The 19,023-nt window shown below is 36.7% G+C and overlaps 1 protein-coding gene across 1 annotated transcript in view; it reads left to right on the top strand.

Annotated features, from left to right (window-relative positions):
• Positions 1–19,023, top strand: part of rev3l (REV3 like, DNA directed polymerase zeta catalytic subunit) — a 151,314-nt gene that overhangs the window by 119,430 nt on the left and 12,861 nt on the right. Inside the window, exons 20-29 of the mRNA XM_079831491.1 lie at positions 798–916; positions 1,010–1,128; positions 1,668–1,809; positions 2,392–2,636; positions 2,769–2,877; positions 3,477–3,683; positions 4,244–4,353; positions 5,685–5,799; positions 5,906–6,043; positions 8,732–8,922. Of these exons, the coding sequence (XP_079687617.1) occupies positions 798–916; positions 1,010–1,128; positions 1,668–1,809; positions 2,392–2,636; positions 2,769–2,877; positions 3,477–3,683; positions 4,244–4,353; positions 5,685–5,799; positions 5,906–6,043; positions 8,732–8,922 (1,495 nt within the window). The remainder of the gene's footprint in view (positions 1–797; positions 917–1,009; positions 1,129–1,667; positions 1,810–2,391; positions 2,637–2,768; positions 2,878–3,476; positions 3,684–4,243; positions 4,354–5,684; positions 5,800–5,905; positions 6,044–8,731; positions 8,923–19,023) is intronic.

Below are 19,023 nucleotides of genomic sequence, written 5' to 3'. Positions count from 1 at the left end.
TTTTTATTCAAACAATATCCTTTAATCCAGCCATCTCCTCCCTTCCTCTTTCATCCTCATCCTTTTCACCAAAAATGTATTTTAGCAAACAACACGTGAAACAAAATATCTTCTCATCTCACTTAGCGTGGCGCTATTTTTTTGCGTAGTGACATCAAGTAAGCCAAATATGCGCAGTTTCTGCAAAATATGCTGTGTCATGAGGGTTCACAATCTGCACAGATTTGGCTTGCACGAACTTCTCCAGCACGAACTTCTCCATTAAGTAAACATAATAAGACACCATATTGGCTAGTGATTTGACAGCGTTACCCGCCACAGTAGATTTTTACACGCATCTGGCAGGTGTTCATTTCAAACCCTGTTAATAATAAATATAAATTGTTTACATTTCAACACGAGGGGTTCTGGATTGTCTGTGGAAAGCAAATATAAGCAAAAGTGCATTATTTGTACATCTTTTAAAGTTAACTTGGCTCCACCTTTGTTATAATTGCTATTTCTTCCTGAGATCATCTGCCCTGTCATTTGATAGACACAGTCCAGCCTATAACCTGGTATCAGAGGATAGGCGCGCGCGCACACACACAAAAGTCCTGAGCACTTTTGATCAGATCTGCCAAGACAAATGTTAATACCAAGTGTGAACAGGGCCAGTGAAAACACTTATTATATTTAAAAGCAGAGGTTATATATTCACTTTAAGAGTTGAGGCAGGCCAGGTGTTCTGCCAAATCTGTGCCTTTTCACCTTATCCCATTTCTCAAATATTGTATTTGGTGTCATTACTTTTACAGGAGATGCAAAGGAGAATCGGTTCATGGCTGAAAAGGATGAATATGGTGCAGACACTATGACAGAAATCCATATTATTGGACGCATTGTCCTCAACTTATGGAGGGTTATGAAGACTGAGGTTTACTTGACATTCATATCCCCAGAATGCCAGAGGTAACAATGTTTATCTGAGTGTTCTCTTTGTAATCAACTGCTTCATGTTCATTTGCAGGCTGCATTGAATAACTACAGTTTTGAGAATGTGGCTTTCCACCTCCTGCATCAGCGTTTTCCTCTCTACAGCCATCGCACCCTTTCTGACTGGTTTGACCACAACACACACCTGCACAGGTGAGAATGGATCTCGCATCAGTCAGATGCCTATTACTGGTTTTACTGCTGAGTTTTTCCTTTGTATACCAGCATGAATCCTGATACCAGCATACTGATTACTGCAACTGTACCATATATACTGTACTGTATACTGGGGCGCAAAAATGGGGTATGCAGTATATGCGGTACAGAATCAAACATAATCAAATGTCATTATCCACTTTGTACCAAAATACCAGTACTTTTACAACACTACTACTGTGAGGTAAATGGAAATGATCGGATTCTTTTGAAATGTGTTGACAAATTACACTGTACATCATTGAATGACTAAATGTCATGTTAAGGAAACATCATGTCAATGTTCAATAATTGGATGTTATAAATTACTGCTGATATTACTTGAAGCTAATTTGTCACACTGAAATATAAGTCGTAGCGCATTGCATTATGGGATACAATATTTGCAGTGTGCATGTGACATTTAATAATGTTTACTGTTTATCTAACACTAACCTACTATTCTGATATCCATCTGTTGCTTTAATTTGGGTCAGGTGGAAAGTGGTGGATCATTATGTGAGCCGTGTGTGTGGTACAGTCCAGTTACTCCATCAGCAGGATATTATTGGCAGGACAAGTGAGCTGGCACGCGTGTTTGGAATTCAGTTCTACCATGTGCTAACCAGGGGCTCACAGGTAATCATCAATCTAAAACCTGTCATATTATACAATAAAACTAAAAAGTTAATTTAAATGGTTACATAGCTGGTCCATTGAATCAGACTTAATGCTGACAACAATAGAAACTACTTGGGAGAGAACTATCAGGAGACGTATTTCTTTGCACAAAAGAGAACAATGGTGCGAGGGTTATCAAATCATTGTTTTAAGAGTCCTTGTCTTTACTGTCACTTTTGATCCATTTAATGCATAATTGATGAGTATTTCCTTTAAAAAAATATATATATAAGTTGTGAAGTTTATTCCAGCCATAAGACTGCAGTTGTCATGATGTAAACTTGTTTTTCTTCTTCTTCTTTTTTGTGCGCCATCCAGTCTTAATTTATTCTCATGGTTCTTGATTCCCAACCATAATTTATTTTCAGTGTGGAAAGTTATCGATTTAAGTTGTATTTAAAAAACAGTATTCCTTTAATTCTTGTAAAAGAGAGATTCACAGATGTATATTATATTTAAGTTAATTAAATACTTAATATTTAAAACATAAATACTTTTGCAGTTTTGTGTTGGTAGTTAACCTCTTTACTTATCTTGCAGTACCGTGTGGAATCAATGATGTTAAGGATTGCAAAGCCATTAAATTACATCCCAGTGACTCCAAGCAGACAGCAGCGCGCCCAGCAAAGAGCCCCGCAGTGCATACCACTTGTCATGGAGCCAGAATCGCGTTTCTATAGCAACTCTGTCATTGTGTTAGATTTCCAGTCACTGTATCCATCCATCATCATTGCCTACAATTACTGTTTCTCCACCTGCCTTGGCCATGTTGAGAATCTTGGAACGTAAGCTTGCTTTTGGATTTAGAGTAAAAATACATTAGACCTAATGTGTTTTAATTCAGCATTTCTATTTATCTGCAGTATCTGTTGTGTGGTTCATAAATGTTTAAATATTCCACTCTTACTATCTCTCAGGTGCGATGAGTTCAGGTTTGGTTGTACATCTCTCAGAGTCCCTCCTAACCTCCTATACCAACTCAGAAATGACATCACCATTTCCCCCAATGGTGTTGCATTTGTTAAGGTAGTTCTGAGATTACACTACTGTTAACCCCTTTCATTTAAATACCGAACGATCCATAAATGGCAACAGGCTCACAAGATGATTCATTTAAATTGAGTAGTTGAAATTGAAAACTAGCTTGCTACTTGCTGTGTAATTTATACTGTATATTGTTAATAGTATATGAAACGGGATTTACAAATTTGTTACTGGATTGGTTTTTCAGAAATTGTTACTGGTTGGTGTAAATGAGACTGCAATGCCACAAAGTTAAATTTTCCTATGGCTTATTGTTGTTATAAAACTGTAGCAACCAAAACATGGTAATAGATTGCAGGTTCAAAGAATAAATAAAATATGAATAATAATCACAACAGACAAATAATGCTTTTAGTTACCAAGCATCATAAAAGTTATTCTATGAACAGAAATGTATATAAAATTCAATAGATGTGCAGTCACAGTCACATATTTTTTGCATATATTTTTCAGCTTTGAACACATCTCATCCAGCCAGATTTTAGAGCAAGAACTGTCCATTCTATAGTAATATTTATTTGTAATATCTCTTACAATGGCAGTGTCAAAGTCTGTTCTACTCACAGTTTGTGTGTGCTCAGTCATCAGTGCGGAGGGGTGTGCTTCCACGTATGCTGGAGGAGATTTTGAAGACGAGGATCATGGTGAAGCAGTCCATGAAGGCGTACAAGAACGACAAAGCTCTATTGCGCCTGCTGGATGCCAGGCAGCTTGGCCTCAAACTTATTGCTAATGTCACATTCGGTTACACTGCTGCCAGCTTCTCAGGACGAATGCCCAACGTTGAGGTACATGCTATAACTTGGTATTTTAAATAAGTGGTTTTCAACTGTTTGGTTGCAAGTGCAACCCAAAAATTAGTTGCATGTCTAATCTGATCACAGACCAGATAGGAAAAACAATGCTAGATGCAAAGAATGAATTGCAACCAACCAAATAGTCATTAATTATTATGATTGCAAAATTAATAGGCTTATTACCTTTTCACTCAATATCACCTTTTAAAAGGATTTTTGATTAAATTGGTTTTGTGCAGTAAATTTTTGGTTGCTGAAACTATCGAAATTCAAGAGAATCTTAAAGACTGAACACTCAAACTGTAAAGACTACTGTAAAATTAGCATATTGTTTGGCCTATGTGGTTCATGGTCTAATGTAAAATCTGGGTCCTGAAGTAAAGCCACTGATTTAAATGAAAATTAAATTTAGGTTGTATTCAAATTGTGCATGCAACATTGCTCCATACCAATTAGGAAAGACTGAAAATGCCACATGCCTAACATTTAATAGGATGTGTTTTGAGATTACTATGTTTACCAGAGAAAGTGTCCATCTCCTCATACTCCAGGTAGGTGACAGCATTGTGCACAAGGCCCGAGAGACTTTGGAGAGAGCCATAAAGATGGTCAATGACACCAAGAAATGGGGAGCACGTGTGGTCTATGGAGATACAGACAGGTAGAGAAATAAAACTGGATCCATTAGTTCAATTTCAGTGAAGATGTGACCTACAATGTTGCTGACTATGTGGGACTGTTTTTTTTTTGTCATTTTGTAATTAGTCCATTTCTTCCAATTTGACTCATTCAGTCTGATTTGTAGAATGAATTCATACACTCTTGAGCTAAACATTTAGTGGTCTTTCAATGGTCTTAACCATTTTAATCACAAATCACAGGTCAGGAAAGTAGCAAGAATTGCACAAAAACTGTAGATAAAGTACCTTATCATGGAATAGCCTTCCTCAATTTGCAGACAGCTTTTTTAAGGAAGAAGCATCAGTGACAATTCATGAGTAGTTGAAATGTCTCCCGGTTCACTATAGGGGTATTCAGTATTCACTATAGGGTGCAAATCTGGACTCTAAACAAGCCAAAACATTAGCCTGATGGACTTGTTCTTTAGCCACTTCTTGGTTGTCTTTGCAATTGGTTGTCTTGGCAGGAGCATTGTCTTGTTGAAAAATAATGTCTGATCATTCCTTTTCATTTGCGTGTAGCAAGCCATTCTGCAATCTCCTGTAATCCAAAGCAATAAATGACTTTTCACAGTAAAGGAGCTCACCAATTCAAACAGCTAAAAAGGCTCCCCACTCAATTACACTCTTCCACCATGCTTCACTGTGGTAGAGATGCAGTTATTATTATATTTCAGGTTTTCGAAGACACCGCTTTGGAGCTTCACCATGCAACTCGTGTTTCATTGTGATTCATCACTCTTCCCATATTCTGGCAAACCTAATTATGTCTTTGATGTTTTTCTGAGACAGCAATGGCTTATTAAGTAGTGCATTTGCTTACATTTAGCTAATTTCCTGACCAATAATTTGTGGTTAAGACAAAAGTTAAAAAAAAAAAAAAAAAAAAGCTGTTAGTCATTTTTGGCCTGGCCATTTTTTTTTGCACAAGAATGTAGATGAAATCATATTACCAGGTTAACTGGCCAGTCATAGTGCTGTGGGTGCACTGCCTCCCTCTAAAATGTTATCCATTGTTGTGGTGGACCAAATGCAGTCCAATTAAAAAAAAAATATGTATGATGTTTGATTTTGATAAAATCCCTGTCCTGCCTGATTCGAGAGTGTTGTCTGCATGAATGCTGTATTAAAAAATAACAGACATAAAATTGCAGACAATATTAACATTAATATAAACATTAAAATGTTCTCATTGACTGTTTCATTGTGCAGTAGTTCAATGTGAACAGGTAAATTGATTGTCCGTGGAAATTTGTGCCTGCTTGGTACACAGTTTTATACTGTCTCTGATACCAGTCTCTTTCTCTTTTAGTATGTTTGTGTTGTTGAAAGGAGCAACCAAGGAACAGGCATTTAAGATTGGTAATGAAATTGCAGAGGCTGTCACTGCAACCAACCCTAAACCCATTAAATTGAAATTTGAGAAGGTTTGTGAAGTGCTTTATCAGTGGTTTGTCTAAGTGTATACTATCTTTTAAGCCACATGATTGTTTGTGTTTTCCAATTGTCTGTTTGTCTTGTGTGTTTGGGCAGGTGTACCTCCCATGTGTGTTACAGACTAAGAAGCGTTACGTTGGATACATGTATGAGAGTTTGGATCAGAAAAATCCAGTGTTTGATGCCAAAGGCATTGAAACTGTACGTCGCGATGGCTGCCCTGCTGTTGCCAAGGTAACAAGCATTCCAGAATTATTCTATTCTTTTTGCCCACTCCCTTGATAACATCACTGATCCACCGGTCAGTCACACTGCAGTTATAATGTGAACCAGAGTTGATTATTATATTCTAAGAAAACTGAAGAAAAATGTTATGGATGTTAACCTTACATGCAATTGTAATTGTATAAAACTATACATTAAAATATATAGACCAGGCAGCACAGAGTAGTCACACAGAATGCATTTTTGCATATAAAAACATTATACAGAGCGCAACTGAATGTGAGGGTAGACATGTGCCGGTAAACGGTAATACGATATACCGCAATAATGAACATGCACAATATTGTTATCGTGGGCACTTCAAAATACCGTGAATAATTATTTATTACGAATTATTCAGATTTTTAGAATGAATTTTAAGAATACTTAACCCATCAACCGTTTAAAATGAACAACACGTCAAAGAGGAACGCGCACTGACGTAAATAGACCGTGCATGAGCCGAGCACGTGGCGGAATGAGGAGACGTGCTGAAGTGCACATTCATTCTTCGACAGCAGAGGGCGCTGACGGAACAGCAGAAATGCAGCCGTTTCTCCAGTAATCACATAACCTAATACATAATACTTAAAGACTTAAGGCTATTCATTTTCAAACTTGAATTTTATATTTTAATCTGGACTAAATTACATGCCCTAGATATTGTTTGAATGTTCTGACTGTTGTTCAATCACACACTTAACAAGGCTCCAGTATTTAACATTAGTTCATTCATTAACAAACTGACAATGAAAAATACTTCTAAAGCATGTATTAATCTTAGTTAAATGTACATTTCAGCATACCTATTGTTCTTTATAATTCTTTTGCACTTTAATCTGTTTTAAATATTTGTTTAATTTATACATTTTTGTGTATTGCTTTATTGTATTTAAATGTTTGGTTCTTTTGTTATAAGAAAGTGATTTAACCTGTTATAGTATGACAACACTTTTTTTGCAACTTATTTCAATATCGTGATAATACCGTATACCGTGATAAAAGCTTCAGCAATTAATCGCAACATGAAAATTTGATACCGGCACATGCCTATGTGAGGGTGATATCTTTGGGGATATCTTTAGAGGTCCACTATGTAGGATTTTCTCAAAAAATAAAGTATTGACTTTATCCATCTCAATCATTACTTATGATCTACTAGAAGTGTGTGGGGGTGTTTGTGTCTGCAGAGACAATGGGTCTCATTCTCTAATAATTGCGTGGATTATTTTGTATTTTTACGCACAGGAGGACTTCTCACAAAAAATCTCAGCGTAATTCACAACATGTGCGTATGTACATGAATTTGTTCTTATCCTCATTCTGATTTTAAGAATTCGCTGTATTCTAAATGATTGGCCGCGTGCACAATATTAGTCATTTGCATAAAACAAGCCCAAACCATCTTCATAAAGGCTTTCCGCACCCTATCCTCGAGCAATGCCAAGTGTGCCATTCTCACTAGTTCTCACAATAAACACATTTTATATAGTCCCAGATTAAGGATCTCTCATTAGCCAGCTGTACATATGCGTATATCTGCGTTATTCAGAGAAACCTCGCAGCTGTACATATAATGCAGCATTTCTTCTATAACTATAATGTATATAATGGAATGTATTTAAGATTAAATAAATTGTGTGTTTACATAATGTGTAATATGTGTGTGTACTCTGTATAATTATTGTGTATTTGATATTTTATATATAAATATAAACATTTTCTCAAATATATACATGCATGTGATTTATATATACATAATAATTATACACAGTACATATGTATATTTTGGTGAATCGAGATTTGTTCTTAAAATCGCTCTTACGCACATTTCACGAACAAAATTTTACGTAGATTTGTTCTAAAACATTTTTTTGTTTGTTTATATATTTAAATTTAGATCTTGAATTTTTGGTTCTTTTGGTATTAATGTATGTTTTATTCCTTAAAGTTTTGCAGTTCTCTTTGTGTTTGTCTATAAAACTTTCTATATTTTGATCTTCTCAAATGAATGAGTGAACCCTTGCACTTACGGGGGACTGCCTTCTTGCTAAGTGCGGGTGCAGGAGGGAAAATGATGACTCTTGGGATTCTCACATTATATAAAAACACTATATCTAAAAATTATTCATTTATTTCAATATTCATTTTTCAATTTATTTTTTATTTATGTTTAAAAAACAATGAGGAAAAGCAGCTTTTTTTGCCTGCTGCAAGGTGAGGTCTGAAGCATAGCTAATGACACCGAGACAAAATCTTACAGGACTGGGACTAAAAGAAATTCATGTAGACCTCAACATGTGGGCTTTTGGATGGATCTGGGACTTTTTTTTTTTTTTTCTAGAACGGGACTGAATCTTGCTGGAGCTGAACTGAAAAATTCAATTCCTACCTTGAACACGCTGTCCTATCATATTATTATTATTATTATTATTATTATTAATGTTTACGTGCACTTGAGATGGACTAAAGTGATAATACATGATTTGATATTTGATTACATGGCGTGACGCCTGTAGCTTCACTACGCAAACCCCATTAGCTAGATTTTAACAGCACATGTAAATGTACTTACTGCCTGGTTGCTTCAGATGGATTGACAGTGGGATTGTCGACTGTCAGTTGGTGGGGTTAATTAATTAAGTTCTGTTTTGTTAGATTCTGGAGCGATCTTTGAAGCTGCTTTTTGAGTCACGTGACATCAGCCAGGTAAAGCAGTATGTGCAGCGGCAGTGTGTGAAGGTGCTAGAGGCCAAAGCCAGCATGCAGGACCTCATCTTTGCCAAAGAGTACCGCGGCAGTGGATCGTACCGACCAGGGGCCTGTGTCCCTGCTCTGGAGCTTACCAGGTGAGTGAGTGTATATTGTGTTTGAAAAGGTGGGTACATGGGTCAATACCAAATACGAATCTCTGAGAACTCCTTTTTGAGATGTTTAACTCAGGGCCCGACAATAAGGACTGCCTGATAGCCTGGGGCCAGTGTGAAAGATACTTGGGCCAGTTGACGGAACTGTCCCTTGCCTGATCGGGCCAGTGCTGCCTGCATCTCCAAGGAAGTTGATCATTTACATGTGTTTTTAAGCCTTACCAATTTAAATATTCAAGCTAAGTACCCACGAAAGTAGACGCAAAAGTACTCTCTTCTCTCAGTTTGGTACTCCAAAATGCGTGTCCAGAACGTTGCGTCTCACAGCGTGCTAGTAATCTATCATGTCATCCTGAGCTTGAACAGACAATTCACACGAAATTCTGTCAAAATGCCTGTTTTGTCCAGTATTATCGTAAACATAGTCAGTTATGTCTTAAGTGAATGTAAACATGAGAGAGAAAATGCATGTATAACGGTATATTGGCCTAATATTCCTGCTGCTGTCTGTTTTTATGTTAATCGAACAAACGACAGACAAAAATCGCCCACTGCTTTTGACAGAATAACTTTAATAAGGATTAATCTATATTTAGACAGTGAAGACTATGCAGTAATATTTTGCATCTTTACTATTTCTGTTCCTGAAAATCTAGTTTAGACCTACATGAAAAACCTGAAAATAATGATTTTATATGCTTGTTCTGCTGTATTTATTTGTGCTATTGCTTGTAATTTTATTTATTAGTTCTTATTTTATTACTGACTGTCTTTGATATTTAAAATTTACATGAGTTAGGCTTGTAGTTTTTGTTGTCATAACCTTATTTATTAAGGATACATGGATCAAAAACAACAGTTAGGCCTATTTTATTTTATTTATATATTACTTTTTTTGTGGTGGGGCCAGTGAAAATTTTGGCAGGATAGGTAAAAAATTTAACCACTGGCCAGACCGGGCCTGTAGAAAAAAAATCCTTAGCATTGAGCACTATAACAGATATTTTCAGATCTCTGAAAACAATCATACCACTCTTGTTCATTATTAAAGGAAAAGTGGTCACTTTTTCCATCTTTATTTTTTGTTGCCATTTTTGTTTTTAAGGGTTAATAACCAAAGTTTAAGTTTCGTGTACATGTGTAATCTCTCTAGTGGTAATTTTGTAGAAATTTTTTACCTACTTTTAACTTAATACATAAGAACACTGTTTCGGATGAATAGAATGAACATCATACTGACGGAGTGTTTTTGCTTCCTGAATTTTTTTTATTACCTTTATTTAACCAGTATAATCTCTCTGAGATTAAAAATCTCTTTCACAGAAGTTTGCTGGCCCAGAATGGGCAGCAATTACAATCACAAACTTACAGGACAAAATAACAATAAAAAAACACTTAAAAACAATTGCATATCGTTGAGTCCTCTTCAAGTGACCGAATAATAGATTTAAATTGTACCATAGACACCAGAGTTTGACATTTCAATTTCATTTGGAGTAGATTCCAGTCAAATGGAGCTGCATACACAAAAGCCCTTTTTCCCAGTTCAGTTCTAACAAATGGAACAGAAAGAGTATAACAATTTTGAGACCGAAGGGAATATTTCCGAACACTTTTCTGTTGAATAAGACAACCTCGATATGAAGGCAACAACCCCAGAATAGTTTTATAAATAATTAGATACCAGTGCACTTTCCTTCTAATGGACCGAGAACGCCAGGCTACTCTGTTATTCAAAGTGCAATGATGAGTTAAAGGTTCAATCTGATATAAATCTTAGAGAACTATGATAAATGGCATCCAAGGAAGAGAGAAGATCAGAAGCAAATTTATACACCACATCACAGTAATCAAGTACAGGAAAAAAGGTAGCAGAAACTAACCTCTTTCTTATATTAAATGAAAAACAAAACTTGTTTCTATAATAAAACCCAAGATTTATCTTTAATTGTTCCTTTAACTGAGTTATGTAAGAGCCAAAAGATAGTGTATCATCAACAATGATGCCAATATATTTATACTCTTTCACTAACTCAATCACATTACCTTGTAAAGTCAACTACCTTTCTCAAGCTTGAAAATGACAATCTTGGTTTTATCAGCATTCAAAACCAGTTTTAGTGTATGAAGGCTTGCTGTTTAGAAGGTGCACCTCAATACATGACAGTGTCATCTGCATAAAAGTGAAAATTTACTTCCTGAATATCACAATCAAGACTATTTATGTAGATAGTAAATAAGAGGCCCCAACACAGATCCTTGAACACCTTTAACAATATCCAATAGTCATGAATGTTTACCTTCAGCTTGAACACATTGAGTTCTTCCCCTTAAATAATTTTTAAACCAGAAAATAACACAATTTGATTAACCAACACTCTTTAGTCTATGCTGCAATATTTCATGATCCACTGTGTCGAAAGCCTTTGATATATAATTTTAAATTATTTAAATTCTTTGTGGTTTTTGCAATAAAATAATCAGCTTTAGATTTCCTAATAGCGACTGTACATTTATTTTGAAGCTGTCTAAAATGAATCCAGTCAGAACCTAAATCAGATTCCCTAGCTTTTGGCCATCGTATCAGAACCGACAATGCAGCGGAAAACCAAGGGTTATCATTGCCTTTTACTCTGATTCTTAATAAGCATGCACCATTTAAGAAATTATGTAAAACATCATAAAAAATATTGCCAGGCAAACTCGACATCAGGGATAAGAAAAATCCTTTCCCAATCATAAAGAGCAAGGTCATGGAGAAAACATGAAATGGACCTCCTTCAGCTAATAATGATGCTATAGCAACCAACTACTGTAAGATGAACTGTTTTCGAAACAATGAGGTTTAAAACTAGTAATTCATATTGTTTAACCACTGACTCAAAGCAATACAATAGCTTTAAATCTATCCTTGACGTAAGTTGCTACCCCCCCCCCTCCTTTTTTTGGCCTATCGGCCCTATTAACAACGTAGCCATCGATACCGTAACAGCTTTGTCTGTAATAGTTTTATTAAGCCATGTCTCAGATATTACTATAACGTCAGCATTGGTATTTTTTACCCAGATATGCTCCATATCAAACTTGGAAAGCAAGCTTCTAACATTTAAAATGAATAAAACCCAAACCTGATCTGGATTTAAAATCTGTAGGAACATTAAAAACCTATGCATTGTCATTATAAGGATCGGGATTCTGTAAAACATTCCCAGATGCTAGGAAGACTGTTCTAGAGTTTAAGTGCTAAATATGAAAAAGCATCTACCACCAGATTTTGAAATTCTAGGTATTATCAACTGGCCAGAATTTTGAGACGGCAATAGACGTGATGGAGTATAATGTGTTAAGAACTTGCTCAAGTACTGGGGAGCTAAACCATTTAGTGCTTTGCATACATTTTAAAATCTTGCTTATTACTTACAATGTTTAATAGGGAGCCAGTGCACTGTTGACAGAGCCGGGCTAATATGGTCATACTTCCTGGTTCTTGTAAGAACTCGAGCTGCTGCGTTTTGGACCAGCTGGAGTTTGTTTATTAAGCAAGCAGGGCAACCACCCAGTTGAGCATTACAATAATCTAGCCTCGAGGCCATGAACGCATGAACTTACTGTTCAGCATTTTGCATTGAAAGCATATGCTGTAATTTAGATATATTTTTAAGATGGTAGAATGCAGTTTTACAGATGCTAGAAACGTGGCTTTCAAATGAAAGATTGGTATCGAAGAGCACACCCAGGTTCCTAACTGACGACGAGGACTTGACAGAGCAGCCATCAAGTGTTAGACAGTATTCTAGGTTACTACTTGTGGAGTTTTTTTTGTCCAATAATTAAAAATGCATTTTTTTTCTGAATTAAGTTGCAGGACATTTTTTATATCAGCTATGCATTCCGTTAATCTTGTGAATTGGTAAGTTTCGTCAGGGCGTGAAGAAATATAGAGCTGAGTATCGTCAGCATAACAATGAAAAATATAGCTGCAAGCAGCCATTATCGGGGCCAAGCGCAAAGAAGACAAGACATGCCAAAATGGCTGGCAGTGTCAGATCAACTGCAGAAATGAGCAATTAAAGACCTATTAAGGTGATTTTAGGCAAAATAGCTGTAAAATGATAAATGCAGTCAATAATAATGATTTAATGATTTATCACTTTCAACCAATAGGTGGCACAGTTACGAAATTGATTTGGTGTGGTCAGAATAAGGGAACAATGACACTTGCAAAGATTGGTGTCAATATAAAAAAGCAGGGTGTCAATATAGTGTCAATATGTCATTGCAGAGATATAGCCTCAAGAGGCCTTTTCATTATAAGTATGGACCACATGGCGGTGCTGTTTTGAAACCTTTTAAGTACATTAAAGGCATGATGCTGATGGCACATACCAAGTTTCGTAATGATACACCAATTAATTTGTAAAGCATAGCATTTTATATCTTAATACTGCATTGTAGTCAATGGGAATTTCATGTTTGTTCTATTATAGCGCCACCAAGTGGCACAATCCTACCATTTTTTTTGTGTCCTCGGAGTGAGCCCATGCGTGTCAATTTTGGTGAAAATATCTAGTTTCGATTTGGAGTTATAGACATTACGATAAAGCGTTGTGGAGATATTGCCTTAAGTGTGTTTTCGCAAGCGTTATGTAAAATTTGTTTATGTGTTTATCGAAAAGGATTTGATGAATCCACTTGATTTGCAAGATTTTTTGTCAGCATGGTCTGAAGATGATCTGGTTAAATTTTCGTGCAAATCGGATGAACCGTCTAGGACGAGTTAACAAAAGTAGGTTTTTCGGAAAATTCAAAATGGCGGGAACATTTTTATGACGCCATAGGGTGCAATCGAATCGCCTTGAGCCAAAGAATCAGAGGAAAAAATAATTTAGTTTCTAGCCCTTATGGTTCAAAAGTTATTAGCATAAACATGAGTCACATTTTGGACTGATGGTGGCGCTAGAGGGATTAAGTTAGAGACTCCAAATTTGCTATGGTGACTTTTCAGACTGTCCTCTGTTAGTGTGCCAAATTTCACAACTTTTTACCATACGGGGGCCAAGCGCAAAGAAGACAAGACATGCCAAAATGGTTGGCAGTGTCAGATCAACTGCAGCAATGAGCAATTAATCACATTTTAAGATGATTTTAGGCAAAAGGCTGAAAAATGCATTGTAGTCTGAGAGTGTTAGACCACCTGCAACAATGAACAATTATACAGTTTAAGAAGAGTAGGCAAAATGGCTGAAATATCATTTATAGAGTCACTAATAATATAATCTAATGGTTTATCACTTTTGACCAATAGGGGGCACAGTTACGAAATTGATCTGGTGTGGTCAGAATAAGGGAACAATGACACATGCAAAGTTTGATGCCAATATGTCAAAGCATTGCAGAGATACAACCTCAAGAGTCATTTTGGCATCATGCCTCAACTTCGTCACTGCAGTTTACAAAAACGGTTTCATCTGTCGACGCAAAATCCCTAACATTTTGTCGGCACAGTCTGAAGATATGATTTAATTTTGGTGGAAATCAGACAAACGGTCTAGGACGAGTTTAAAAAAGTAGGTTTTTAGCAAATAACAAGATTGAGGACAAGAAGGTTTGCCAAATATGGCAAAATGGGTATCCATGTTCTCGGCCTGAGCCAAGGAATGTATTATGACCAGTTTCATTAAACTAGGCTAATTTAATAAAGAGTTATTTGCATTTTTGTAAATGTTGTCATAATTTTTGACCACAAGGTGGCGCTGCCCCGAAACATTTTGAATACCTTCAAGGCATGGTGCTGAAGACACATACTGAGTTTCGTAACGATACACTTGTGCATTCGTAAAATGTAGCATTTTTTGACAAAATTCAAAATGGCTGACGGCCAAAATAGCTGATATGGGAAAATTGGGTATTGTCTGACTCAGCGTGATGCCCAGAAATCTAAAGAGACAAGTTTTGTGGTTATTGGTCAAAGCGTTCAGAAGTTATAAGCAAAATTAGCCATTTTTCATATCCCTGGACCAGTAGGTGGCACTGCACCGAAACGCTGCATGTTACCTTAGGCCATGCTTGCCATGACATGCACCAAGATTGGATTGAATACGATAAAGCGTTGCGGAGATATATCCTTAAGTGTATGTTTGCAACTACTACGTCAAATTTGTCCACGCGTTTATCGAAAACGATTTGACGAATCAACATGATTTCTAAGTTTTTTTTTTTTCAGCATGGTCTGAAGATGATCTGGTTCATTTTTTGTGCAAATTGGACGAACCGTCTAGGACGAGTTTTTTAGCAAATAACAAGATGGAGGACAAGAAGTTTGCCAAATATGGTAACATTGGTATCTATTTGCTCGGCATGAGCCAAGGACTGTATTATGACCAGTTTCAATAAACTAGGCTAATTTAATGAAAACTTATTAGCATTTTTGTCAAGTTTGTTATAACTTTTGACCACAAGGGGGCACTGCCCCAAAACTTTTTGAGTACCTTCAGGGCATGGCGTGGAAGACACATATCGAGTTTAGTAACAATACACTAATGCATTTGTAAAATATAGCATTTTTTGGCAAAATTCAAAATGGCCGACGGCCAAAATTGCTGATATGGAAAAATATGGGTATTGTGTGACTCAGCGTGATGCCTTGAATCTAAAGAGACCAGTTTTTTTATTTTTGGCCAAAGCGTTCAGAAGTTATAAGCAAAATGAGGCCATTTTCGTATCTCCGGACCAGTAGGTGGCGCTGTGCCGAAACGCTGCATATTGCCTCAGGTCATGCTTGTGGTGACTTCCAGCAAGTTTGGTTTAAATATGTTAAAGTGTTAAGGAGATATTGCCTTAAGTGTGTTTTTGCAACCGCTACTTAAAATTTGTTTGCGCGTTTATCGAAGACGATTTGACAAATCAACTTGTCAGCATGGTCTAAAGATGATATGGTTAAATTTTCGTGCAAATCGGATGAACCGTCTAGGACGAGTCCGCAAAAGTAGGTTTTTCGGTTACTTAAAAATGGCGGGAAAATTAATATGACGGAAAATGACGTCATAGGGTGTAATCGAATCGTCTTGAGCCAAGGAATCAACTAGGTGGCGCTGTTTCAGACATTTCAGACTGTCCTCTATTAGTGTGCCAAATTTCACAACTTTTTACCATATGGTTCTATGGGCTGCCATAGACTTCGTGGCGGAAGAAGATGAATAATGATAAATATAGCTGCAAGCAGCAATACCGGGGCCAAGCGCAAAGAAGACAAGTCAACTTTATTTATATAGCGCTTTTAACAATGTAGATTGTTTCAAAGCAGCTTTACAGTGTTAAACAGGAAAATAATGCAGCATAATTTTATTCAGCTCTATAGCCATTCTGGAAAAAACGCTGATGTCATCAGTTAATTTCAATTATCATACAGTGACAGTGTGGGCTTTAGATCAATAATTAGATCAGTAATTTAGTTTAAATGGTTAATTTAGTTTATTAATTAGATTTTTTTCGATGTTTAGTTGAAAAATTTAGTGTCCCCAACTGAGCACGCCAAGCCAGAGGCAATAGTGGCAAGGAAACCAAAACTCCATCAGGTGACCTAATGGAGAAAAATAAACCTTGGGAGAAACCAGGCTCAGTCGGGGTGCCAGTTCTCCTCTGGCCAATTAACAAACAGTGTATTATTATTATTATTATTATTATTATTATTCTGGCAGCTTTACAGCTCAGAGGTCATAATAGATCAGAATATTCGAGGGACCGGGGGCAACATGCTGGAGACTGGTTTATTGAGGATGATGTTGATTCAATAATTATTAAAGTGCAATATTCGAATGATCGGAGGCAACACGCTGGAGACGGGTTTATTGAGGATTACATATTGATTTAAGTATTATTTAATTGTAATATTCGAACAATCGGAGTCAACACGCCGAAGACAAGACATGCCAAAATATGCTGGCAATGTCAGATCAACTGCAGCAATGAGCAATTAAAGACCTATTAAGGTGATTTTAGGCAAAATAGCTGTAAAATGATAAATACAGTCAATAATAATGATTTAATGATTTATCACTTTCAACCAATTGGTGGCACAGTTACGAAATTGATGTGGTGTGGTCAGAATAAGGGAACAATGACACATGCAAAGATTGGTGTCAATATATCGAAGCAGAGTGTCAATATGTCATTGCAGAGATATAGCCACAAGAGGCCATTTCATTATAAGTATGGACCACATGGCGGTGCTGTTTTGAAACCTTTTAGGTACCTTAAAGGCATTGTGCTGATGGCACATACCAAGTTTCGTAATGATACACCAATTCATTTGTAAAGCATAGCATTTTATATCTTAATACTGCATTGTAGTCAATGGAAATTTCATGTTTTGTTCTATTATAGCGCCACCAAGAGGCACAATCCTACCTTTTTTTGTATGTGTCCTCGGAGTGAGCCCATACATGTGTGTGTGTGTGTCAATTTTGGTGAAAATATCTAATTTCGTTTTGGAGTTATAGACATTTATATGAAAAAACACATGAAAAATGACTGACACCTGACTTTGATTGGATTTTACTCCCCTTACTATCAATATTTTGACATTTGGGCATTAGCGTATGGCTATCAACCTATGTTTCCGAACTTCTGACGCTGGTTTTGTCTCGATCGGACTAGCGGTTTCGAAGATATCAGCTAATGTTTTTAAAGCGCTAAATTACAACACTGCACAAACCATACGCCGAAACCTAGCAAATCTGGTATTGTTGGACTCGGCAAGGATTCAGGAGATTAAAAAAGTTAGTCCCATGAAAATAAGTCAATCTCACCCACAGTTATAAGCATTTGGGAAAAAAAATTATCCACTAGGTGACGCTGTTTCGAAACTTCTCAGGCTCCTTCAGGGCATCGTGCTGATGACCCAAACTGAGTTTTGTAACAATCCGTTCATGTGTTCATAAAATACAGCATTTTAGGCCATAATTAAAAATGGCAGACAGACAAAATGGCCGATATGGTAAAATTGAATATCACACGACTCGGCATGCCGTCCTGAATCTAACGAGACCACTTTTATGATTTTTGGACTAACGGTTCAAAAGTTATAAGCAAAAACAGCCCTTTTTTGTATCTCCTGACCAGTAGGTGGCGCTGCGCCAAAACACTGCAGGTTGCCTCATGTCATTCTTGTGATGAAATGTACGAAGTTTGGTTTGAAAATGATAAAGCGTTGCGGAGATATTGCCTTAAGTGTGTTTTTGCAACCACTACGTAAAATTTGTTTACGCGTTTATTAAAATGGCACTCGTTTTCAGTTCAAAAACATATGAGCCAGAGTTTCCTAAGATGATACAGAATGATACAGAACATACAAGACTAGTGAAGCTGCTTTTCCATTGGACCAAACTGTTCTCTTTGTTTATTAACCGTTCCATTCTGTGCTGATCCGAGCCGGCCGGTACGGATATGGTTTCGTTGTCCACTGTGGTGCTGCGATAATGTTCATACGTTATACGTCAAGTCAGTCGTTGCCTTGGTAACGCGAGAGTTTACAGACGATATGTATTGTCATCTCTTTCAGTAGCTTAGTCGGTATAGGGTCAAGCATGCATGTTGTTGATTTTGATGATTTAACGAGTTTAGCCAATTCTTCTTCTCCTATAGCAGTGAATGAGTGTAATTTTTCCTCAGTGACTCTACAATGCTCTGTCTGATGTGATACTGTAGTAGACGGCTGTATGGTTATAGTTTTTTTTCCTAATATTATCAATCTTACACATAAAGAAGTTCATAAAGTCATTACTGCTGTGCTGTTTACAAACATCAGAAGTTGAAGTTTTATTAGTTAATTTAGCCACTGTATCGAATAAATACCTAGGGTTGTGTTTGTTTTCTTCTAAGAGAGTCGAGAAATAAGCAGATCTAGCAGTTTTTACAGCTCCATGCTCCATGCTCCATGTTCCATTTCCACGAAATGCGAAAAACCTCCAGTTTTGTTTTCTTCCAGCTGCGCTCCATTTTTCTGGCTGCTGTTTTAAGGGCCAGTGTGCTCGTTGTACCACGGCGTTAGACTATTTTCTTTAATCTTCTTTAAGCGCAGGGGAG

This window comes from Gobio gobio, assembly GCF_949357685.1.
Source record: "Gobio gobio genome assembly, chromosome: 12".
Lineage (NCBI taxonomy): Eukaryota > Metazoa > Chordata > Actinopteri > Cypriniformes > Gobionidae > Gobio > Gobio gobio.
The sequence above is the reverse complement of the archived record's forward strand: the minus strand, read 5'-3'. Positions and strand labels throughout refer to the sequence as shown.